Source organism: Arachis hypogaea, chromosome 1 (genome assembly GCF_003086295.3).
Source record: "Arachis hypogaea cultivar Tifrunner chromosome 1, arahy.Tifrunner.gnm2.J5K5, whole genome shotgun sequence".
In the NCBI taxonomy this organism is placed as follows: Eukaryota; Viridiplantae; Streptophyta; class Magnoliopsida; order Fabales; family Fabaceae; genus Arachis; species Arachis hypogaea.
Genome location: NC_092036.1, coordinates 10050331 through 10076245, shown reverse-complemented (window position 1 = coordinate 10076245; position 25915 = coordinate 10050331). Strand labels below are relative to the sequence as shown.

The window sequence follows — 25915 nt, the reverse complement described above, 5'->3', positions numbered from 1 at the left end:
CATACTTTGAAGTTTCTCCTCTTGTGTGTAGTGATTTGAAAGCTCTTACCCTATTAAATTGGTAGTACTTGTTTAATTTGTATGATGGTGTGAGTTAAACGTTACCTTGGTGATAGTGATCTGTTCAAGGTTTTATATAATTATTTGTTGTTATGTTCTGCTAATGTTTATACATGTTGGGTCATTTTGATCTGGTCATGCAGCACCTGGAATTAGTGCTTCGCCTTCGGAAGACAACATGCGATATTCCAATGTGATGATCCTTGGCCCTACTCAGTCACCCTATGAAGGTAGTATAATGAGCCTAGCAGCATCCTTTGTACCTTATATTGCATAAGATTCTGTTGTGTTTGATAGAAATGTCTATTTGATCCGGGTGTTATTATGTATTCATTTGAGTTTGACTAGAATTAATCAATTATGTTTTCCATTGTGCAACCAAATATAACTTAGTTGTGCTTTGAAAGAAATCTTGTTCCATTTTTGTCCATGAAATTTCTTTCATATTACTCTCAATATATATGTATTTTTGTAGAATGATAACTGTCCTATTCTATATGTAGCCTACTTAATGAAAGGATGTTGGCCTTTTTATTTATTTATTTATTTACTTGGAATTTGATTTTGTTTTCTGTGATCCGTTCCTATCTGTGTTGAATTATTTATTTATTTATCTGAAAATTGTACTATTCAATGATTAATATCTTATGCTTTGATAATATTAGTTTAGAAGAATCCTATGAGGCTCTTAGAGTCTTGAGATTCTTGCAGTTAGGGAGAAGCCTGATGTGAGGGCAACAACTTGTGCGAAAGTGAATAGGTAGTGCTATAGCTTGCTTACCACTACAAAACCATGCTTCCTTAAACTTTGAAGCTTGATTATATATAAAAATTTAACCATTACCATGTCTTTGGCATTTAAAAATTTACGAGTAATATAAAATGGGTAGCATCCCATCACTTTGAAGAAGAAAAAAAACCATACGAGATGATCAAAATTTTGATTTTGTTTTGGACAATGCTTTTAGTTTCATGCAGAAAAGAATGTGGAACTTGGTGAAGACTATACCATCTTTTCCTTGATTGATGGAGTTGTGAAATTTGAGAAATTTGGGTCTGACAGGAAAAAGGGTTAAGTGAAGCTTTTTACACCTTGATTATGTTACTTAGAAAAATTATAGAGATTACAAATTGAAGCTTAATTATTATGATTTCTTCTACTTCAGGTGAGTGTTTACCCACGAGAAGTGCAACCTGAGAATCCCAACAGCTATAGAGCAAGGAAGAGGGAGTATTTCAGGATGAGGCGCGAATGCAGAAAGGCTAGAGAAGCAGGACCAGTACTTTAACCCCAACTGGTGCTAGCTTCTGTTCCTGATGTTTCCATCACTAATGCAGTGTGCTGATACATATGTAAAATTCCCCCTGTATCTGTGATTCCCTTATAGCATTGTATCCAGTTTTGTTTTGAATTTTGAAATAGAAAACTAATTATGATTGTATGCATTATTCTTGACATTTCCTTTTGTTCAATAATTTTCTGCTTAATGATGAGTTCTCACACTTTCCACCTTCACAAGCTAAGGTAGATTGATATACATTGATATCACCGGGTCATTCACCCTTCCGATTAGTTTTTTTTTTTTTTACTTTGGGTCCCTAACTTTAATTATTTGACCATTTTTCTTGTTCTTATTCATCTTTTTTAGGCAGCTAACCTCCGCGAAAGGTTCGAGCAACACAGACATGTGGTTCATTTCTCATCCAACATTGCATTCTTTTTAATTAGTGCTAAATTAAGACTTGAAATATCTTGCATTTGACTACTTCCTACTACAATACTTGTTATTTGTTAGTTTTATTTTATTGTGTTGTGTTTGATTGAGTGACATGATTAAATAACAGTAGAAAGAGCACAGTTTTATTTACTTTATGGTTTTTCCTTTTGTATTTGGGACATTGGTGCAAAATTGATAGATCTGTCTCATTTTTAATTTTACAATTTAGGTTGGTGATTCTCACTTTACTCTTTGAAACAATGCCATTTTCCCTTTTTGCACTTAAAATTAAGCTGATTGGCATGATTTTGTGAATTTAGCATTCATCTTTAATGAGAATAATAAAAAACCAACAAGTTGAGAAGAGAAAAAGTAAGTGATCAATCAAAAAGATACTGTAATATTGTATCTTATTTATTTAATTCAGTCAGCAGGCTTAGTTATTTTACTGTATGAATAGTACATGATAGGAGTTAAAGTTATTTTACTGTGGTATTGTCTTTCTAATTTTTTTAGTTTATGTTGCTTGCTTCGTTTTAATTTGCTTTCTGATTTTGCATCTTGCTTATTAGGTCCGTTTTAGCTTCATAGATGTATAAGTAATCATTGTTTCATACTAGTATATAAGTCTTGTACTCAATTATTTCACATCTTCAATGATTCCAAGTCTCATCTATTCTCTTAATTGTAATATATTTCTGTCTTCAGGCTATAAACACTCATTTTGTTAGTAATGCTTCTCACTTGAGTTGATGCTTCACTATTCTTTGAAATTCTCTGCTCTTCTAGTTCATGTTTCTGGTAATAACATCTTCCATCACCCACTTCTTTCAGTTTCAGTTCTTCTTCTTCTTCATTTTTCATCATTCTGTTAATTGCAAATGATAGGACTAGCTTATGGTTAATTGATTATAGGAAATTCGTCTATATTTTTTATAGAGATTTTGTGTATTAAACCCCTGTGGCCTGTTTCCTTTATATTCCATTGAAAAATGAAGGAGTTTTGAACTTAATATCAATGAAGCTAAAGGAATGACATTTACTTGATATAACTGTAAATTGTTAATATTGTGGAATTACTTCTTGTTTAGTTGATTACTATATGAGCGTGTTGTTTCATCACCTCTCCCTTCTTTTGTTTGACAAATTGTTATGGAAACCTTCGCATAACTCATTTATGTAGAGTATGAAGTAACTTAATGTAATTCAGTTCACAGAGGTGTGCTTCCCCGCCGCTTATTGGAAGAGATTTTTTCAACCAGAATAATGGTGACACAAGCAATTAAAAAGTTGGCTCCCTCAGAAATAGGACATGATTGTGTTGTGCTAGGTGTTTTTATTTTTCCCTTGTGCCATCATTGAATTTTAACGCAGCATTTTTGCTTCATTTTCTGTTATTCTGGATGTCACATTTTGATTAATTATATGATTTTTTTATTAGTATTTTAGATACAAGAAGCTGTTGTGCACAGTCGACCTTACAAAGGATTTCTTCACTACAAGAAAAACACCCATTCAGCCACACTTTTTTTAGGTTACATTTGAAAAGCGTAGCCTATTCTTAGAATAGGCTACGCTTTTCTCTGTGTTTCCTTTCTGTAGGAGAATAGGAAACACATTTGTGGCATCACTTAAAAAGCGTCTCCTTAGATGTTATAGATATCACTTATAAAGCGTAGCCTTATCTTAAGAGTTATGGCTTCACTTTTTTAACCAAAAGGAGCGCTTTTAAAGAGTAACCTATTTGTTATGTTTTGGGTGCGCTTTAAAAGTGTTGCCCAATGTAAAAACCCCAAATACACGTATATAGGACTTGGTGAAATTTTTTTTGTTTCTTCTTCTTCGAAGCCCTTCATCGAAGCCCTTCAGTCTTTCATTCCTTCTCTCCTACCCAAAGCACATAACACCCAGTGAATGTTTCCCCCTCTTCCCCCTTTCCCCCGCGCTATCATCATTTCGCACAAAGCTAAGAGTTCATAGCTCTGCTACGCCATCACATGGCTCTTCTCCTTGCACCACATCCTCACACGGCTCTGCTACGCCACGCCATGCCACCACCGCGGCTCTGTTACACCGCACCGCCGCCGCAGCTCTGCTACTTTGCAACGACGCCGCAGCTCTCTTACGTCGCACCACCTCCTCGCCGTGCTCTTCTGCTTTGCTCCGCGTCTCCTTTGCTAATCGTGCCGCCTCTGCTCCGTCAATCCCTGCTCGATTCGCTCTCTCATCGACGACAGGTAGGCTTTTAATTTTTTTTCCTGATTTAGGCAATTAGGGTTCTTAATTCCCACTAGCCTGTGTTAAAAGGCAATTAGGGTTCTTAATTCTCATGGGAAAATTGCCAGCACCGGTGGACGGTGGTGGCGCCGTGCTTAAGAGAAAGACACCTTCGGAACTTCGGGTTGGTTTTAATTTCCAAATGCTTTATTTCGATTTGTTATTTTCACATTTGATATTCAATTCAATTATCGATGATGCTTCTGTATAAGAGCTTCGAACATCCTATAGTAACATAGTCATTTGTATCGGAATTTTTTTTTTAAATCAGAATAACAATTTTCGCTACTTGTTATGCTGTACTGGTACATATATTAATTTCACTTTTCCAGTGACATAAGCTAAGTTCTTTTTTGCTTAATTCTCTCCATCTGCTTATAATGACAAGCTCGTTGAATAGCTTGATTTGATTTTCCAATATATTTTCTATTTTTCTTCCAAAGTTGACAAATTAGTATTGAATTGTTGAGGAAGAAATTCTCATTTTTACATGGTTGGCAGGGAGAGCAGTTGAAGAAGGGAAGTGTTGTCACTGATAAATCTTCACTCCCATTGAGTGATACTACAAAGTATGTTTCTTATGCTTCTCTTAAAATGTTTGTGTTATTTCAAGATTTCAGAGATTTTGGTTGATTTATGTTTGCAGCACCAATCAGATGGATAATATGGATAAGAGACCAGGGATGTTGAGGAGCCCAAAATACACCAACAAGCGTGTTGATGAAGTATTCCCTGCCAGAAAGTCCAAGTTTGGAGTTGTTTCTGGAAAAGAAAATGCAAAGGTTATTTTATTTGCCAAACTCATGATTCTTATTCAGGTTGGTTGGTTTACTTCTTCATTCAATTACAATTCTCTCATTATTTTATAGTTATCGAGGTTGAAGTTTGAACAAATTAAAATTGTTACTATCTTACTATGTTCAGGAAAATCCATCTTTGGAGAAAACTACTACTAATAACTTGAAGAATGTTTTGGTTTTTTCTACTTCAGCTGCCAAGAGACAGCAAGGGAGTTCATGGTTTGCCTCATTGTTTATTCATCACTTGATATCATTGTCAACTTTTCACTATTTTTTATTCTATTCATAATTGTTGGCAGCATGGAGAATTCTGCTACTTCAGGTGAAGTTAACAATGATGGTATATTGCAAGCTTGTCAAACAACTGCCGAGTGTAGCCAAGTCAATTTTTGAAGTGTTTCTGAACTTTTGTCAGCTGCTGATAAATCTTCTGGATTGACTGCAGTTGATGTGGTATGAAATCATAAGTTGTGGGATTATAATTTAGATTCTGTATTTTAAGGAGGTTATCACTTAATATTATAGGGCAAAGCATTAAGAGGTCTGGCTGCACCAAAGCCATGTGCCCGAACTGGTTTAGCTGCTGACTCAACTGAAAGATGTGGGGATATGATATCAAGCTTTGCAGCCAATTCCATATCCGAATACCATATTCCCGGCCGGAAGGGTACATTAAAGAAAGACAAACACAGAAAAAAAGAGAACTAAGAAGGATTATAAAGAGATCCCTTCTAAGAATTTCACAGTCTTTCCCAAGGCTCTAGCCATTCTCAAAGAGAAAAAGACCAGCATTTTTAACTATAATGTTTGACATCTTGATTGAAGTAAACAATCTTATTTTTATATGCCAGAGGTAACTTTAAAAGCTGAAGTGTTGGTGAAGTTTATTTTTGTCACTAAACTCACCTTATTGTGATATTTTGGCCTAAATTCTTTTGTTTTCTGTCCTTATGCAGGAACTAGAGTCAGCTACACTTGATGCAATATCCAAGTCAAAAGTAGAAACACTATGACTTTTGTATAATCTGGCTTTTAGTTTTCAAATTCATTTGTTTCTATGTTCCTAATACCCATTTCATTTTCTAGTTATATTAACATTTGCTTTAAATGAATACATTTGCCATGTTTACTAAAAGAGATCTATATAAATGGTTGAAACATAGATATTATCTATGCTAGGGAGTACTAATGTATCATGTTGTCCTTCGATGCATGTAACTGACTCCACCTAGGATATAGAGCTTAGTTGTTGTTGAATGGGTGTGTTGTGCAAGGTCAGATGTTAAGATTCGGGTCCATTTTGGTGATGATTTAAATTGAAATAAATCCAGATGATTGTATTAGAGTCATTTTGTGATGCCTTACTTTCATATGAAGTTACCTCTGCAATATATATTGGTTCAATCATGTGTAAAAGGGTATATGAAGCTGCGTTTAATAGGTGCATCAGCATAGAAAATAGAGAGGGAAGATATTGAAACTAGGCAAAACATTTGTGGTTTTACCGCTGTTCTACTGTCCCTGTTTTTTAGGTGGAGATTTCTGTCTGACAGTGTCTTGTAATACCTGTCTCCTGCTCCAAATACAATCTTGTTTTCTTATCCATGTATTTTGGCCTGTCTCAATTACCAAGCTCAGCTCAAGAGTATGTAGCTCATTGTTTGAGGTTAAAAGGATGTTTTTGGGTTGTATATATATGTATGTATACTCTTATCTTTTAGGATGTTTTTAGTTGTCCTTTATGGTGATTTATAGTATCCCCCGGAATGTGATTGTTATTTTAAAGCAAAAGACTTTGGTGATATGAAAAGTAGAGTAGTTTCAATTATCCTATGCCTCTCGGATATTGTATGTGTTATTAATCTGTTAATTACTTTTTTCTTCTTGTACTTTTTCAAATTATAATTATTTTTCTATATAATTATGCAGGATAATTCTGAAGATGTGAATGAAGATTGAGATGCTTATCATAATGATTTATTGACAAAGGTGGAAATTGAAAGATGTATGGTTGATGATGATGTCGTTTATTAGAAGCTAAGATACATTTATATGATATAATATTTTGATTTTTCCTAGTTTATTAGTAGTAAACTCTAAGTGCATTATATGAGTATACTTATTCTACTTTGAGATGTATGAATGCTCAAAATTATGATCATTCCAATATTTTTGGTTCATTGTATACTTATATTTTGTTTCAGTATAATTTTTATTGTTTAAAGATTATTGTATGGTATTATTTTGGGGGTATACATTTTTATTTTATAATAATTAACTAATTTAATTAACAATACAGGATTATATATATTATATTCTCAAATATTAGAGTTTAGATAAAAAAATTGTTAGAAATTTCTGTTTATATATATATATATATATATATATATATATATATATATATATATATATATATATATATATATATATATATATATATATATATATATATATAAACAGAAATTTTTAAAAAAAATATGAGAGACAAAAGGCTACACTTATATAGAGTAGCTATAGGTATATTATTTGCTACATTTATAAAGTGATGCAGTAGCTCTGAAAAGTGTAGCCTATTCCTTAGAATTATGGTAACTATTAGTGCTGAAAAGCGTAGCCTTAGGTTCTGAACAGCATCACTTAAAAAGCGTACCCTATTCTCAAAGGCGAGAAGCGTAGCCTTTGCTACAGAAAAGCGTAGCCTTTGAGAATAGGCAACACTAGTATAGGCATCGCCTACAAAAGTGTCTCCGAAGCTTAAAAAGCGTAGCCTTTTCCTAAGGCATCATTTTTTTTTGGTTTTGGCTACACTTTTTAAGTGTACTTGAATGGGTGTTTTTCTTGTAGTGCTTTTTCAGCTACTCATATCACATTATGTGTAGTCTTCAAAGAAACATGTGTGATAATGAGGCAGGCCATGTCCTTTATGAGACCATGTTTGTTTGGAATGAATTCTTGACACAAGAAATTAGGAATCACCTCCAGAATACTCTTTGGACAGTTGATTCTAGCGGCTGCAAGTGTAGCTAAAGATCGCAAGTAGTAGTTTAGAAAGTAGTAGTTTAGACATGTTTCATTTTTTTTACTCTATTGTTGAATGATTGTTCAATTGGATAATTGGATCCATTGTTTTATGTACTAATATATTGTAACATTACAGTGCTTGTGAATCTTTAGAATGTATTTGCTGTGTTTTGCTAGAATATTTTTTAGTTTAATATAATTGTGTATTTATTTTTATTTTATAATATTTAATTTATTTAATTAAAAATACATAATTATATATAATCATATTATTAAATATTATGTGGTACAAAAAATTATTAGAATTATATATATATATATATATATATATATAATTAAAAAAAAACAATGAGGGACTTAAGGCTACACTTATATAGAGTAGCTATACTATACCAAAAAAAAAATGAGGGACCTAAGGCTACACTTATAAAAGGTAGCCATGGTATACAATGTGGCTACGCTTTATAGATGATGCAGTAGCGTTGAAAAGCGTAGCCTATTCTGACAAAAATGGAAGCTGAAAAGCGTAGCCTTTGGTCCTGGACAGCATCACTTGAAAAGCGTACCCTATTCCTAAATGTCAAAAGCGTAGTCCTTGGTGCAGAAAAGCGTAGCCTTTGAGAATAGGCAACGGCCGAATAGGAATCACCCTAAAAAGCGTAGCCGTAGCCCAAAAAGCGTAGCTGTAGCCTAAGGCATCATTTTTTCCACTTTTGGCTACACTTTTCAAGTATACCTGAATGGGTGTTTTTCTTGTAGTGTATTAAAATATTTAAAATTTAAATTTTACTAACGAACTATAATTCAAATAGCATAATCTTTTCATTATCATTTAGAGGTTTCAGGTTTGAATCTCTCTTCCAATTTTGAAAAAAAAATTCGAATTTTGCATTATTGCTCTCAAACAATTTCAGTATAAAGTAAAGAAAAATGTACATAATTATGTTTTAAGTCTTAAAAAAGACTATCACTACAACAGACACATGTTTTAGTCGCAAATTTAGATTGTGCTATAAATTCTCCAAATTTAGCGGCAGTTTAAAAGCCAACCATTACTAAATCAATTATAAATAATGATATACGCATATCCCTCTGTTCCAAACACACAAATATTGTACATAATATATTGCCGGAAAAATAAATTTTTAGGATGAAGATTTCATGACAATATTTAATTAGTAACACTTTTTTATTTTATAATATTTTTAAAAAAATTACATTTCAAAATATTTTTTATTTTAATATCAACATTATTATTGTTGATTAATTATTAAAGAAAACGAATAAATTACCATTTATATCCATGAAAGATACAAACGTTGACAAATATACCTATATAAAAATAAAACGACAATTATAACTACGGAAGATAGCTTACATGTGCTAAAAGTATCCTAAGAGACCAATTGCATAACCAATGTTCGATTACTCTTGGCACACGGAGCCCATCTTCCATAATTACAATTGTCGTTTTATTCTTATATGGATACATTTGTAACGTCTGTATCTTTTATAGATATAAATAGTAATTTATTCTAAAGAAAACTTTTAACTTAATTTATTATCAATATTTCATATCTCATGAAATCATTATATATATATAACCAACAATTCAATGCAAACTCAAGCTGCGACTTTAAACCTAACTAGTTAGCTAGTTTACACATACACCATGGCTGAAGGGCAACCCTCCTCCATTATTGTACCCAAATACTTGCAAGAAGATGAACTAAGCGAAGATGTTAGGGATTTGATATCAACCTTACCAACCGATAAAGGTTGGTTTGTAAACACCATCTACCAATACCAAGGATTTTGGCATGTCCCTAGGCAATTGCAAGGACTCTTAAATTGTCAAAAACACTTCAAAGCCCAAGACACTGATATTCTCCTTGCAACTCAACCAAAATCAGGCACCACTTGGCTCAAGGCATTAACATTTTCCTTGATCAACCGCAAAACCAAATACCCTATAACCCTAAACCATGATCACCCTTTATTCTCTAACAATCCTCATGCTCTTGTACCCTTTTTGGAGTTTGACCTTTTTCATGTCAAAGATGTAGTTCCGGATCTAAGCTCGTTCTCTTCTCCGAGGCTTTTCGCTACTCACCTTCCTTATGTCTCATTGCCGGAATCAGTGAAAGATTCTGACTGTAAGATAGTGTATCTTTGCAGGGATCCGAAAGACACTTTCATTTCGCTTTGGCATTTTTCTAATTCCTTAAGATTATTCAAAGGGACGAATCCCCTTAAAGATTCCTTTGATCAGTTTTGTAGAGGAATCAATGTTGGTGGACCCTTTTGGGACCATATATTGAGCTATTGGAAGGAGAGCTTGTTGAGCTTGGAGAAGCCAAAGAAGAAGGTAATGTTTTTGAGATATGAAGAATTGAAAATGAATACTAGTCTTGTTTTGAAGAATCTAGCTGAGTTTTTAGGGTGTCCTTTTTCCAAAGAGGAGGAAGATCAAGGGTTGGTGGATGATATCTTGAAGCTATGTAGCTTTGAGAACTTGAAGAATTTGGAAGTGAATAAAAATGGTAAAAGGCCATCTGGAATTGCAAACAAAGCTTACTTCCGTCGTGGTGAAATTGGAGATTGGAAGAATCATCTCACCCATGAAATGGTTGACCAATTGAATACTATTGTTGAAAACAAAATGGGTATTTTTGGGTTTAAATTTTAGGATTTTAATTTGCATTATATACAAGGTATTAAAATTTTTTATTTAAATAAATTAAATAAATATTTTAATTATTGAAATAAATAATTATAAGAATTATTATCAAAATCCGTCCCTCGTCCTTATCTCGTTTACTGTATAAACGAAATAAATTTGTATATATCTCGTTTACAATGTAAAGGAGATATATACGTGTCACACGTACATGTTTTATCTCGTTTATACTGTACACGTTTATTGTAAACAAAATAAGAGTAAATGACGAATTTTAATAATAATTTTTATAATTATTTATTTCAATAATTAAAATATTTATTTAATTTATTTAAATTGAAAATCCTAAAGTATTATATATATTATCTTTGCTATATCTCTCTATATATAGCTTCCTTTATCTTTATCGATTATGATAGTTATGTGCTATATTAATTAATGGATGTTTGTTTTGCATGTGGTGTATTTTAAATGTATTGATGAAATATAATATTATTTTATGTTAATTTAATTTTCTTCTCTCTAAGAGTTAGACAAGCAAATAAACAAACCCAACTTAAGTACACATGAAATATATGATCCGCACCATTACTGTTAATATTGTCAATACGAAGTGTATGATGACTATGAGATTACAGTAGTTACGACGGCTAAATAACTTTGGTAACACTTAAAAAAACATTGCTAAAATTAAATAAAGTTACTTTTTTATATTTTCATAATATTTTTATTTTTTAAATTAAAAAATATTGTTAATATAAAAAAATATTATTTTAATTTTCTTAACACTTAGAGTCACTATAGTAATCGTAATTATAGACACTATAGCATGTAAATGTATTTTAAAACAATATTTTTTTAACCCAGATATGGGATGTCACCTTAATATATTTTTTTTTCATTAATATTTTAACATATATACGAAGAAAACGACACAACAAAATGGTAGAAATTAGGAGTATATTTTCTTTAATCACATTGGCTCTTAATATTCAAACAATCACGCCAAAAGCCCCTAAATTCCAATAAAACCATAAGCCCTTTAAAGTTTAAACATTCTAAACACAAACATAAAAAAAAATATATAGCCCAATTATTTAGCTTTAGAAGTACTTATAACATGATATAATTACCAAAAAAAACCATGTTATTATATCGCATATAAAACTATTTTACTTTACTAGTCCATATTAGTAATAAATAAAAAAGTATGTGATGAAAACTCTAACTAATTTGATATGTTTAATTATTTTTATGAGCTAAATTGAGATGGTTAGTTTTATTATTAATATGAACTGATGAAGTAGAGTAGTTTGATATCGTCACTAAACCAATTACGTCAATCATTTCGTTGCTAAAAAATCCAAAAAATTTAGCCATCTACAAAGACATGAATTTCAATGTCTTACCTTTGATTACCAGCCACTTAATCCCTTCTAACCAACACAACTTTGTAGTCAAATTAACGGACATATTAATACCATTATATTATCTTTTGTTTTTGTTTTTTATAATAATTTTTAGTCTGAAAAATTAAAAATTAATATATTATAAATCAAAATTTTATTTAAAAATTTATCGTTGATAAATAATCAAATTATTGTATATAAAAGAGTGAATTCAAATTCCTGATGCTTATAGATAATAAAATCATAGACAGCGTAGATATTTAGTTATTTACTCACAAGAAGAGAAAAACATGTACACATGTACGACGTATATAGGTATCATCATAAAAAAGCCGAATAATAATAATAATAATAATAATAATAATAATAATAATAATAATAATAATAATAATAATAATAATAATAATAATAATAATAATAATAATAATAATAATAATAATAATAATAATAATAATAATATATAGAAGTGAAATTTACTTTATTATAGGACACATACTGATCGGAGGTTACAGCATGCACATGGCCACATGGGATCAGCAGCAGCATTCAATAATGAAACTCATTCAATGTTTTATTGTTTTACTCTCTTTAATTACTGTTAGACACGTTTAAAATGATCCACATATTATGATCAAGGAACTAGCCGGATGAGTTAATATTCAAATTAATTTCAGAAGTTATATTTTTAAATTGGTCGACGAAAGTTTAGTTAATTAAATTTAGTCCTTAAAATTATACTTTGTGATTCATATTAATCTTTGATCATATTTCTATTACAAAGATATTATCTGCTTATTAATGTGGATTGGCGTTAAATTTTTAAATATTAAGTCATAAATATTAGACAACAAAAAATTATTAAATAAAAAATATTAGACAACAAAAATTAAATTTTAAATTTTTAAGTCATAAATATTTTAATACTATATCATTAAATTATTTATCTTCAAAATTTAAACTATTAAATAAAAATACATAAATTTTAATATTTAACACATAATTTATAATTTAATTTTGGTTATTTATGTAAGATTCACTCCTTCAACCTGTTTTTTTTTTTTTTTGGAATTCTTGGATAATATTCTCTCTGTCATATCATATCATTGGTTTGTCCACACTTTAATTTGTATCTTATTGATGTTATTCATTCTTTCATTATGCTTCCAATTTTCAATTTGGATTCATGAATTTGATCTTAAGGGAAGTATTTATTGCTAAATTTTTTTAGCATTATTAAAAATAACTTAACATAATGTACTTTCAACTTTATATTAGTTTTTATCTTTAAAATAAATAAATAAACAACCAATCGGATCAGATTCACAAATTAAACATAAACAAAACAATTATAAAAATGAATTTTCATGAAAAAAATAAACCAGATTTGATTAGTTAAAAACTCATCACCTGCAATTGTCTTAACGTGAAATTGATAGTCAAAAATCATTAAAAAATTTGACAAATTTGATTAAATTCTCATATAACGATTTTCGACTACCAACTTTACATAAAAATAACTACACGTGAGTCTTCACTATTCAGTTATGATGTGATCCTAAACTCATCAAAAACCTTAAACAGATTTGCATGGTCCATTTGATATCCCTAAAACAAATTAAAGGTGAGATCATTCACATTACATGGTTGGTTTTTGCTGCACTTTTTCTTGTTGCTGTTTGGAAACCCTATTTTTGGTAACACATTATCGTACTCAAATTATGTGTGATTCATAACAACCCTGATTCGCTTGAGAACTTTTTTATGTCAAGTCTTTTTCATTCATTTATTATTAACAAATCAAGTAGTTACCAATAATATCCGATCCAACCTAGCTAGCTAGGTCATGCCATTTACGTCAATTCTGTTACAATATAATAATTCAGAGATTCACATGCAAGTGTACAGTGAACAATTACTCTCATGCACTGAACTTCAGCGATGATGTAATTATTTATATCAACATATTTTTTGTTTTGTTGTATTTTATAAATTTATTGCTATAACAAGTTTTAGTGTTAACAATTCAATTATTGCCTAATTAAGTACGAAATAAAATTTAAAATTTTTTGAATAAATTATCATATCAATTGAATTATTGTCTACAAGAGAAAAGAAGATGAACAAATTTTGATATTTTCTATTCTTTAACTATGATTGGTTGAAGTTGTCATGATGTCATTCTTTGTAAATGTGAGAATTCAAATGCAATTGTCTTCGTATGAATTAAAGTTGATAATTAAAAATCTTTAAATAATAATTTAGTTAAATTTATCAATAAATTATCTCAACTATCAATTTCATATAAAGATAACTGTATGTAAATTTTTATTTCTTTTATATATAATTTTTAGATGATAAAAAGAGACATATAAATTATTATATTTCTAACATATTTCCTCAAACAAAAACTTCTTTTGAGTTTGTTTGAATTATTATATGAACTTTTTTTCTCTTTTATTTATCTTATCCTATTTTCTTTTTTTAAAGAATAAAAAAAATTAATTCTAAATTTTTTGATCATATAAATTTTGATACTACCTCATAATATCACTTCTCTCAAAAATTAAACTAATAAAAAATATATAAATAATTATATATCTATCCACCATAAAAAACCCCACTTATTACCAATTAAGCACCCTATAAAGGCCGTCTTCAAAAATTACATAATTAGGTGATTATTGTTGAAAAGAAATGAGAGCTAATTAATTAAATATTTAACTTCAATAAAAAACGGAAGTTGTGTAATTTTTTCCACTTCATATAAATAAGGAACACAACACAACATAAACTACATCAATACACTAATTTTAAGTATTTGTTTGATAGGAGGACATAACATATATAAAATAAAATTTTATAGATAAATTATAATCATATTTTGATATTTTATTGTTATATTAAAGTACAAATAACTTTTTTATTAGTTTTAATATTTTAATTATATAAAAAATTTAGATTTTTTTAGTAATTAACAACACATTATTTTTAAACTCAGTTCATCAAAAATATTTTAAAAAATAAAGTTGGATACGCTTTTATATAATCTTATAATTGGATCGGTTAAAGTATATCTAAAAGAATTTTTTTATAATTTTTTTAGAGACAATATTAAATATAAAATTAAATGAATGTCATATTTAAAATGTGTCTGACACATTTAAATATATCGATTCAACGAAATGTCCGTATTTAATAAATTAGAGCAAATGACCTTATTCTCCCCTCTTATATATGCATGAGAGCGAAACCTAATTAGCCATTGAATTCTCAAATAGCTCCCTTTACTCAAACCATGCCCCAAGCCAATAACATAATGCCTAAATACTTGCAAGAGAGTGAAGTGTCCCAAGAATGCAAGGATTTGATAGCAACCTTGCCAATGGAGAAAGGTTGGCTTGCAAGCCACTTACACCAATACCAAGGGTTTTGGCATATCACTAGGCAATTGCAAGGGGTATTGTCTTGCCAAAAACACTTCAATGCTCTTAACTCAGATATCCTCATTGTTACAACTCCAAAATCAGGTACCACTTGGCTTAAGGCATGGACATTTGCATTGCTTAACCGCCACAAATACCCTAAAATGTTCCAAAACCACCCTTTGCTCACTAAAAACCCTCATTTTCTTGTACCCTTTTTAGAGCTTGATTTATACAATGATAAGGATTTAGTACCTAATCTAAATTCAATCCCTTCACCAAGGCTTTTCTCCACACATCTTCCTTATGTTTCGTTGCCAAAATCAGTGATCGATTCAGATTGTAAAATAGTATATCTTTGTAGAGATCCTAAAGACGCATTCATCTCGTTGTGGCATTTCACGAACGAACTTAAAATGGAAGGTACATGTGCCAATTCACTTGAAGATTCATTGGAAAAATTTTGTAATGGGGTGAGCCTATGTGGACCCTTTTGGGATCATGTTTTAGGGTATTGGAAGGAAAGCTTGGATCAACCAAAGAAGATAATGTTGATGAGATATGAAGAGATGAAGAAGAACCCTAGCTTTGTGTTGAAAGAGCTTGCTAGGTTTGTTGGGTGCCCCTTTTCAAAAGAGGAGGAAGATGAAGGTGTCATTGATGATATTTTGAAGCTATGTAGTTTCAAGATCTTGAGCAACTTGGAAGTGAATAAGAAAGGAAAGTTGTCAAGTGGTGAAGAACATAGGGCTTTCTTCCGATGTGGCAAAGTTGGAGATTTCAAAAATTATCTTACTATTGAGATGATTGAAAAACTTGATATGATTACCGAAAAGAAGCTAGGACATTATGGATTTAGATTCTAGATATAATATTAAGTGTTTTTAATTGTATATTTAATTTCGTTGTCCGATCCATTTGGAGAAGTGAGATGTGATCTTAATTTATTTATTTGAATTAAAATGCAATTCATGAAATGATGATGAAGTGAATTATATATATAAATATATTATTGTTTTCGATAACTACTCGACTGTAGATTTGATTGAATTAATTGAAAATTGACCATTACACTAATCTGATTTAATATATTTTGTATTTATTCTAATAAAAAGAATTTAAGACACTAACAAAAAATATAATTTATTTTTTATTTTTTTATTATTTTTAGTAATTTATCATAATTATATTTTTATTATTATATTTATTTTTAAACTTTTTTGAAAAGATAAAAATAAATTATACTTTTATAATTATTTTAATTTATTATTAAATAAAATATAAAAATATTAATTTTTATATCTTTATTCTTTATATTTTATTCTCAATATTTTTTTTATCCTGTTTTTATGATCAAACACTGCTTTAACGTTTTTTTCATTTATTATGTTCAGAAATCTTACATGATAGTCTGTGCGTGCATGTTGATTGATGATAGCTGACATACATATCCAAGCATATGTAAATGCACCTAAAATTGTCCTTGATCTTACAGAATGTCATAAATAGCAATTAACTATATTGCCAAAACAAGCAGAGTAGTTGGTGATGATATTTTGAAAGAAAAATTAAACATGCATGGCAGCAATCAAGATTTTTCCCTTGTAGTGGATGTCTCTAGTATTATGTATGCAAGTAATTCTATAATTTAATTCTCAACAACAATGGTACATCGCATCAATAATTGTCATGACATCATTTCTGATTCCAATAACTCTGATTTGGCGGCTCTAAGAAATGAGACTAAGAACAACTCCAATAAAAAATTCACCACAATTTTTATTTATTGTTCACTTATTATAAAAACAATAATGTTTATTTCACATTCATATAAAAGACCAAACTAAGTCATCAAGTAATGCACCTCTTCCTCCCAAGTTATATAAAATATACGTGCGTCGCCTCTCCATCCTATTAATATAACAGAATTACGGTACTGAATTCGATGATCTCAGAACGTTTAGACCATTAAATAGTCCTATAACAAAACATATTTTTTAAGTTTTTTTAATAATTGCTAAATAGTTCTTTTCTAATTTTAATTACAAATTAACCCCATATATTTTATTTAATTATAAAAACTATTTTTTATTTTATAAATTATTATTTTATCATTTATCTATTATGTTTATTAACAATCAAAATAAAAAACAATAACGAATTAGATCTTCCATTGATCGTAATAAACTTTTTGGCCATTCTAATTGATTAAAAGTTTATATTTGATCCGTGACGTTCGTCAGGGCTGTGAAATCGTGTTTATTTGAAAATCAATTGATTGGATTATCAAAACAATCGATTGAATTTCAGGTTTCCCATAACTCAATCGATTGGACTACATGTTATTACAAAACAATCGATTGAAAATTGTAAGGCAGCATGATTTTCGCAAAAATCAATCGATTGGTCATATTACCCAATCGATTGAACCATGACTAAAATGTTGGTTTTTTAAAATTCAATCGATTTCTTATACTACCCAATCGATTGAATGCTCCAAAGCAACTTGAGGTCTCACAATTCAATCGATTGATTGTTTACCCAATCGATTGAAGTCATCAAAGCAATATGGATTTGTCCAATTTAATCGATTGGTTGTGTTACACAATCGATTGGTTGTGTTACTCAATCGATTGAATTGTGTACTACGCCATTTTAAAATTTCTTATCGTTTTTATAAATTATTATCTTATTATCCATCTATCTTAACTTTAAAATTCTATTTTCAATTTTTAAGACTTTGTTTTGATTTGGATACTCTAATCTTATCTTTTCTTTAATATTAACATTATAAATTGGTGAATAATCTATCACCAATTATTCAATCCCACCATTAGAATCGTGTATCAATCTCTTTATGTATCATGAGAGAGTGGTGCAGGCTTATGACTCGATGCCTGGTTAGTTATTATAATGTCTCTTGACTTACCCTTTTTTGGAATCATGTATTGGCTGGTAATGAATGTTCTTATTTTTGACAGAGAATTCGTTTCTTGAAATGTTCCTCCTTTTTGGGAAATTCATATAAAACACCCTCAGCTGAAAATGCTGCTGCTGCAGGAGATATCGACAGTGCAGGAGATATTCAATATTCCCCTGTTTTAACTGCTTTTTATGTCTGCTCAAATGTTTTGTATTGAAATCTAATTATCCTTCTGTGCTCTTCATCGTGCAGAATGGCGAATTTCTGAGTGATGCTGGTGTCATCTCTAGAACTGTGAAACTGATGTTCGATATATTGTAGGCTCAGAATGGAGAACACAACATGAAAGTAACGTTATCATAGCTTTACAATGAGAAAATAACGGATCGTGTGCCTCTTGAAGAAACTGTAAAATCTGAAGATGATAAGTCTAAAAGTCCTATCGCTCTAATGGAGGATTGGAAAGGGGGCTTCCATTGTTAATCTAGGAATAATTGACTAAAAATTTGTAATATATACTTCATATATGTCTTAGCAATATATAAACAAATTATTAAAATGCTTTGATATATATTGCATGGTATTTTTTTTTTCTAGTCAAGATTCAATAGAGAGGTCAAATCTTGAACAAATGAAAAGAACAAAATAGAATGCAAACAAATAAAAAGATATAGAATTTTTTTACATAAATTAATTATATAAAATAAAATATAATTCACAAGACATAAAATTTGTATGGCATTGTTATTGAAATAATAAATGAAAATGACATTACTTCATCATAAAAATATGAGTTTTTAAACTAAAATATCTCTATAGTGCATAGAAATAGAGAAAAATTATAAAAGCTTTCAATCGATTGGGTAACACAACCAATCGATTGAATTTGGCCATATTATTTTGATGACTTAAATCGATTGAATTGTCAGACCTTAGGTTGTTTTGAAGCATTCAATCGATTGGGTAGTAGAAGCAATCGATTGAATTTTAAAAAACCCACATTTTAGTCATCGTTCAATCAATTGGGTAATATGACCAATCGATTGATTTTTGCGAAAACCATGCTGCCTTGTAATTTTTAATCGATTGTTTTGTGATAACCTGTAGCCCAGTCGATTGAGTTATGGGAAACCTAAAATTCAATCGATTGTTTTGATAATCCAATCGATTGATTTTCAAATAAACACGATTTCACAGCCCTGACGAACATCACAGATCAAATATAAACTTTTAATCGATTGGAATGGCCAAAAAATTTATTACGATCAATGGAAGATCTAATTCGTTATTGTTTTTTATTTTGATTGTTAATAAACATAATAAATGAATGATAAAATAATAATTTATAAAATAAAAAATAGTTTTTATAATTAAATAAAATATATGGGGTTAATTTGTAATTAAAATTATAAAAAGACTATTTAATAGTTATTAAAAAATTTAAAAAACATGTTTTGTTATGAGACTATTTAATGGTCCAAATGTTTTGGGACCATCGAATCCTTAGCCCAGAATTACGTAAAGCTTTTTCTTTAACATAAACATTTTTCAACGTTAACGATTTGAATTGCAATTTTCAGATCTGTTCTGCTGCTTGTCGTTCTTTGTTTTCTTCTTCGATATGTGAATTTATCTTCTTCGTTTTTAGATTTCAATAGGCTATCAAAACAATGAATAATTCAACTTCAAATCAGTTGAATGAGAGCGATTTGGATTATTCTTCTGAATTGAATCAAGCAGACAAGGTTTGGATTATTCAATTTTGAATTGAATTGAATGCAATTGCTAAATTCTAGACGCAGGTGTGTTCTAATTTGGATTGAACTGAATTGAATTGAATGGAATACAATCTCTGAAGGATAACAATTAATCTCTTCCATTTTTTCGAATTTGATTATATATATATATACAATGTTCGGTTCATTTAGTATTCTGCATTGGTTTTGTTAAGAGAGTATTACTCGGTTCATTATGCAGGCAGTTGTTCGAATTTGAGTTTATATAATGAATAATGTTCTGTTCATTTAGTACTATACAATGGTTTTGCTCTACTAACATGTTCGGTTCATTATGTAGACAGTTGTTTGAATTTGAATTTATATAAAGCACAATGTTCCGTTCATTTAGTACTATACAATGGTTTCGCTCTAATAATATGTTCAGTACATTACGCAGACATTTGTTCGTATTTGAATTTATATAATGGACAATGTTCCATTTATTTAGTAATATACAATGGTTTCAATTTAATGATATGTTCGGTTCAATCTGCAGACGAGGTGTGTTGTGGATAAACAATTTGTCCCAAAGGTCGGAATGACTTTTAAAACACTAGAAGAAACTGGAAAGTTCTACAAAAATTATTCCAAATTTTTCGGCTGTTCTACCAAAATAAGGAACACGACTCGGAAGGGAGACAAGATTAAGAATCAACTAATCGTATGCAGCAGAGAGGGGAGGTGGAAATCCAAGATATCTCCAACTCTGAAGACAAACCCTCATTCGGTATAAACTATCCAGCCAGAATTTATGTACACATATTGAAGGACGTCGATCTTTGGACAATTTCTAAAGTTGTTCTGAATCATTCACACCCCTATTGTCCAAACCGAGCAGAGATGCTTAAACAACACATGGAGCTAAGCATGTTCGTGCGTCACACCATCAAAAATAACGAGGAAGCCAGAATCAGACCGAGCAAAACTTACCAATCATTTGTAGTAGCAACGGGCAGTCATTGAGAACTAAGTTTTATAGAAAAAGACGTGAGGAATTACATCACAAGGAAAGTACGGAATGTGTCTGAACAAGACGATGCCAAAGAATTTGGGAAGTACCTTTTAAGAATGAAAGAGAAGAATCAAAATTTCTTTTTCGAGCTCAACCTCGAAGGCAATCACTCCATCAAAAATGTATTATGGGCCAATGCAAGAAGAAGGACTGCATGCGAGTATTTCGGAGGCGTGGTTTTATTCAATACCACGTACAACATAAAGAGGTATTCGGTTCACCAAAACTAAGTCTTAGGTTCACACAGGCAACACATTTCGGTTCATAACTGATGCCAGTGTCCATTTTTGCACGTACAATATGGTTTTTAGCTCTTTTGTAGGTGTGAATCACCACGGCCAGTCGACACTTCTCGGATGCGCTCTTATGAAAAATGAGGACATCCAATCATTCAAATGGCTATTCGAGTGTTAGCTCCGTTGCATGGGAGGGAAGGCACCAAAAGGCATTCTTGCCGACCAATGTGCATCGATGCAAAGGGCCATCAAGATATGCATGCCAACAACAATTCACCAGTGGTGCATCTGGCACATCAAGAAGAAGATCCCAAGGAAACTAAACTGCTACAAGCAACACGAAGAAATTGAACAAGAGATGAGCCACGTCGTTTGGAACTCGTTCACAAAAGACGCATTCGACAGAAACTGGAACGATTTTGTCACAAAGTTCGGCATCGGAGGAAATAAGTGGCTCTCAGGTAATTGACATTTTTAATTCGAATTATTTTGATGATGTTACTTTTTCGGTTAAAACTTGCACAACTTTCAGCTTATATAGGCTCATGTTTTCAGTTCATTCTATAAAGCTATACGAAGATCGCCATTTATGGATTCTAGTTTACCTAGATCACCACTTTTGGACTGGATGAGAAGCACACAAAGAAGCGAGAGCATGCACGCACTTTTCAACAAGTTCATCACACAGAACAGCTCATTGATTCAATTTGCTAAGCAATACAATAATTACCTAGCAAGCAAAGAGCAAAGAGAGAGAGAATTTGATACTGTAGATTTTCACACCATGATACCGTGTGCAACAAAATCAACAATAGAGGCTCAATTTCAACATGTGTATACCCACGAGAAGTTCAGGGAAGTTCAAGAACAATTCAGAGGAAATGTGATCCGCATCATAAGATCAGTACATTCCACCTTAGGTTTTATCACATATGAAGTCATAAAACAGGTTTCTAACTCCACATTCAACAACTTTTTCATCACTTACGATGCAGTATCACGAGAAGTAAAGTGCTAGTGCCTGCTATTTGAGTCAAGGGGCATATTGTGCCGTCATTTGCTGAGCGTTTTAAGCTTCGAGCGATTAGATAAAGTGGCACCAAAATATATACTAGAACGCTAGAGCAAGAACATAAAGAGGAGGCACACACACATCAAGAGCAGCCAAGACGAGCCTCTATTGGAGCTGAGAAGCAAGAGATTTGACGATTTAGCCTTTCGGTCTCACAACATTTGTGAATTTGTGTCAGATTCCGAGGAGTTAACCAGAATTCTACACTGGGCTTTTGACAATGTCATGGCGGAGATGCAAGAATATCAAGCAAAAAGCAAAGGAAAAATTTGTTATCTTGATGATTGGATTTTTGACGGTTTAGAATTTCACAAATGAAATCTCGTTGAAGTATAGTCTCTAAACCAACAATAATCCTCTCATACAAAAATTTGTTTGTCACAAGTACAAACCCCTAAAATCTATAAACCGAAGTATTTAAACCTCGGGTCATTCTCCCTAGGATTTACAATAAAGTGTCTTGTTATTGGTTGTGAGTTATATTTGGGGTTTTTAAGATTTTAGACAAGAAATATAAATGGCAAAGAAAATAAACTAACAACTAGCAAAGCTCTTAGCAAGATATGAGAACTAGAAGTCCTATCCTAGTTATCCTCCTCAATTGTGATGGCAAATTGTCCATTGCTCCCACTTAGTCAACCTCTAACCATGGAGGAAAGTTAAGTGGATGAATCAATTTGATTCCTCAAGTCCTAATCAACTCCTAAAGGAAAGACTAGCTTTAGAGGCATTCAAATCAATTAGCAACTTCTAATTATCAATCAACAAAGGAATTAGATAACTCAAGAGTCACTAATTACTCTACCTAGACCAAGAGGAACAAAACCTACACTAAAATCCAACCAAGCATTTCATCAAACACTTGGAAGGTACAAAAGAAAAGCAAAGCAAATTGACAACAAGAAGAGAATCTAACAACAATTATTGAAAGAAATTAACAACAACAATCAAAAGAAACACAATTATTATGAATTACCTTGAATTGAATTGAAAGAAAGTAGAAGGAACAATACTAGATCTACAACAAAATATAAGAACAACATAAAAGAGATTACACCAAAAGAGTAGGAGAAGAATGAATGTAACTACAAGGAATTGAGAAGATAGAAGTAGAAGAAGATGAATCTAAATCTAGATCTAAGAACTAAACCTAATCCTAATCCTAATTCTAGAGAGAAGTGAGAGCTTCTCTCTCTAGAAACTAGTTCTAACTACTTCTAAAACTAAACTATGACTAATGGTAACTAACATGTGTTTCCATCTTTATTTCTTGGGTTAAATAGCATCAGAAATGAGTTGGATTGGGCTCACAAGGCTTTAGAATTCGCTGGCCACGTTTTGCTTTAAGTGAACCAGGTGGCAGCAACGGCGCGTGCGCGTACTATGCATGTGCGCGCCACCATACGTGTAGCAACTATGACAAATCTTATATCGTTTCGAAGCCCCAGATGTTAGCTTTCCAACCCAACTGGAACCGCATCATTTGGATCTCTGTAGCTCAAGTTATGGTCATTTAAGTGCGAAGAGGTCGGCTTGACAGCTTTCCGGTTCTTTCATTTCTTCATGAGTTCTTCAACTTTTCATGCTTTCTTTCTTCATTCCCTTGATCCAATCTTTGCCTCCTAAAACTTAAATCACTTAACAAACATATCAAGGCATCTAATGGAATCAAGGTGAATTAAATTTAACTATTTTAAGACTTAAAAAGCATGTTTTCACTCTTAAGCACAATTAAAGGAGAAGTTATAAAACCATGCTATTTCATTGAATAAATGTGGGTAAAGGTCATCAAAATACTCTAAATTCAATACAAGATAAACCGTCAAATTGGGGTTTATCAACCTCCCCACACTTAAACCTTAGCATGTCCTCATGCTAAACCAAGAATGAAATAAGGGATATGACACTTATTCAAAGCAAAGAAACTATATGCAAAATGATTCTACCTACTTGGTTAAAAATAAATCGATCTCCAAGACATACATGCACAAGTAGGGCTTAAGATCATATAACGATTCATGAGTCCTACCAATGGAAGTATAAACATGAAGTTCACATAGATTTGCAAGAAGAACGCTCGTGAAAGCCGGGAATCAAGGAATTGAGCATCGAACCTTCACCGGAAGTGTTTGCACCCTAGTCACTCGGTGTTTGGGGTTGATTCACTCAATTCTCCCCTAATCATGCTTTCCAAGATTTGTTTTTCATCTAACAATCAACAATTATTCAATGCACGCATACAATTATCATGAGGTCTTTTCTTTAGGTTGTAATGGGGCTAGGGTTAAGGTAGGATGCATATTTGGTCAAGTGAGCTTGAAGTTTGAATCTTTGATAGGCTTAGACTTCCCACCTAACCTATGACATCCTATATTCTAACCTAACTACCCATTCTTCATTTTTCCACATACTCATGCATTCTCTTTTCATTTCACAACACATATGCATTGACTTTTATTTGAGCTTTACTTTGGGGCATTTTGTCCCCTTTTTATTGTTTTTCTTTTTCTTTCTTTTCTATTTTTTTCTATATTTTTTTCTTTTCCATATTATTTTTCTTTTCTTTTTCTTTTGTTTTTTTTTTCTCATTTTTTTATATACAAGAGCATCAATGCATAAGGTCTATACATTTGATCAATACACGAGCATGTACCCAATTCCCAATATTTACAACAAAAATACAAAACTACCATTTTATTCCCCCAATGTCCCAAGATTCCCACACTTGAATGATACTCACACACACTAGCCTAAGCTAATCAAAGATCCAAATTAAGGACACTTATTGTTTTTCGCTTTAAGGCTTGTAATGTGCTAAATCAAGAACAAAGTAGGTTAATCGTAGGCTCAAATTGGCTAACAATGGATGATAAGGGGTAAGGCTTTTTGGGTAAGTAAGCTAAATGAAATGATGGCCTCAATCATATAAATGCATGAATACAAGGAATAATGGACATATAGAATCAAACAAATCAAAGATTACAATCATAGAAAGAGAATAATGCACACAAAAAGGAAGAATAAGTGGTTATAGGATGTAACCACACCATTAGGCTCAAATCTCACTTGCTTGTGTTCTTAGCTCAAAACCATGTTCCAAAATACATTCTTTCAAACAAGTTCAACAAAAAATTTTTAAATTGGTAGGTTGCCCTAAAATGGTTTCTTGGGAAAGAAATCATCACTCTAACCAAGTAGTCCTAATAAGAAGAAGGTAGTAAAATATGTACAAATTCTAACTAACATGCAACCTATCATGCAATGCAATAACTAATCTAACAAAGAAAACTAAGAATTGGTGTTGAAAAGGAAATTGTTACCCATGGAGATCGGTCGAACGACCTCCCCACACTTGAAGATTGCACCGTCCTCGGTGCATGCGAAGAAGAGCAAGGTGGACGGGTTGCTACAATTGATGAGCTCCTTCAAAAGGTTGTGCGGATGACTTGTTTGTTGTCCCATTTAAAAGCTTTTCCTTTCCCCCTTCTTGGTGGCCAACCTAAAAGG

The 25915-nt window shown here is 31.3% G+C and overlaps 3 protein-coding genes across 11 annotated transcripts; all 3 read left to right on the top strand.

Moving 5' to 3' along the window:
- Window positions 1-3583: 3583 nt before the first annotated feature.
- On the top strand, window positions 3584-7035 carry LOC112795714 (uncharacterized). 9 transcript variants are annotated; one of them, XM_072237256.1, is made up of 7 exons: window positions 3584-4015; window positions 4557-4624; window positions 4702-4873; window positions 4980-5074; window positions 5155-5177; window positions 5381-5708; window positions 5812-7035. In XM_072237256.1, the coding sequence occupies exons 1-6, from the start codon at window positions 3776-3778 to the stop codon at window positions 5440-5442; spliced, it is 660 nt and encodes a 219-aa protein (XP_072093357.1). In that variant the 5' UTR covers window positions 3584-3775; the 3' UTR covers window positions 5443-5708; window positions 5812-7035. The 9 variants fall into 9 exon arrangements, with proteins under 9 accessions (XP_072093357.1, XP_029153286.1, XP_072093338.1 ...); XM_029297453.2 differs by lacking the exon at window positions 5381-5708 and having other exon boundaries at window positions 3587-4015; window positions 5155-5308; window positions 5812-5853; window positions 6785-7035; XM_072237237.1 differs by lacking the exon at window positions 5381-5708 and having other exon boundaries at window positions 3587-4015; window positions 5155-5308; window positions 5812-5873; window positions 6785-7035.
- A 2513-nt stretch (window positions 7036-9548) lies between these two features.
- On the top strand, window positions 9549-10565 carry LOC112716921 (cytosolic sulfotransferase 12). The gene has a single exon (XM_025769306.2). It carries the CDS (start codon window positions 9549-9551, stop codon window positions 10563-10565), a length of 1017 nt encoding a protein of 338 aa, XP_025625091.1.
- Window positions 10566-15258: 4693 nt separating this feature from the next.
- On the top strand, window positions 15259-16291 carry LOC112716093 (cytosolic sulfotransferase 12-like). Its single transcript, XM_025768270.2, has one exon. The coding sequence runs from the start codon at window positions 15261-15263 to the stop codon at window positions 16251-16253; it is 993 nt and encodes a 330-aa protein (XP_025624055.1). The 5' UTR covers window positions 15259-15260; the 3' UTR covers window positions 16254-16291.
- The last annotated feature ends 9624 nt before the right edge of the window (window positions 16292-25915 follow it).

Coding starts and splice junctions, on each gene's coding strand:
- LOC112716093 (XM_025768270.2), top strand. CDS start 15,261: ATGCCCCAAGCCAATAACATAATGCCTAAATACTTGCAAGAGAGTGAA.
- LOC112795714 (XM_072237245.1), top strand. CDS start 3,776: ATGGCTCTTCTCCTTGCACCACATCCTCACACGGCTCTGCTACGCCAC. Junction 4,016..4,556: donor CGCTCTCTCATCGACGACAG/GTAGGCTTTTAA, acceptor CATGGTTGGCAG/GGAGAGCAGTTGAAGAAGGG. Junction 4,625..4,701: donor CCATTGAGTGATACTACAAA/GTATGTTTCTTA, acceptor TTATGTTTGCAG/CACCAATCAGATGGATAATA.
- LOC112716921 (XM_025769306.2), top strand. CDS start 9,549: ATGGCTGAAGGGCAACCCTCCTCCATTATTGTACCCAAATACTTGCAA.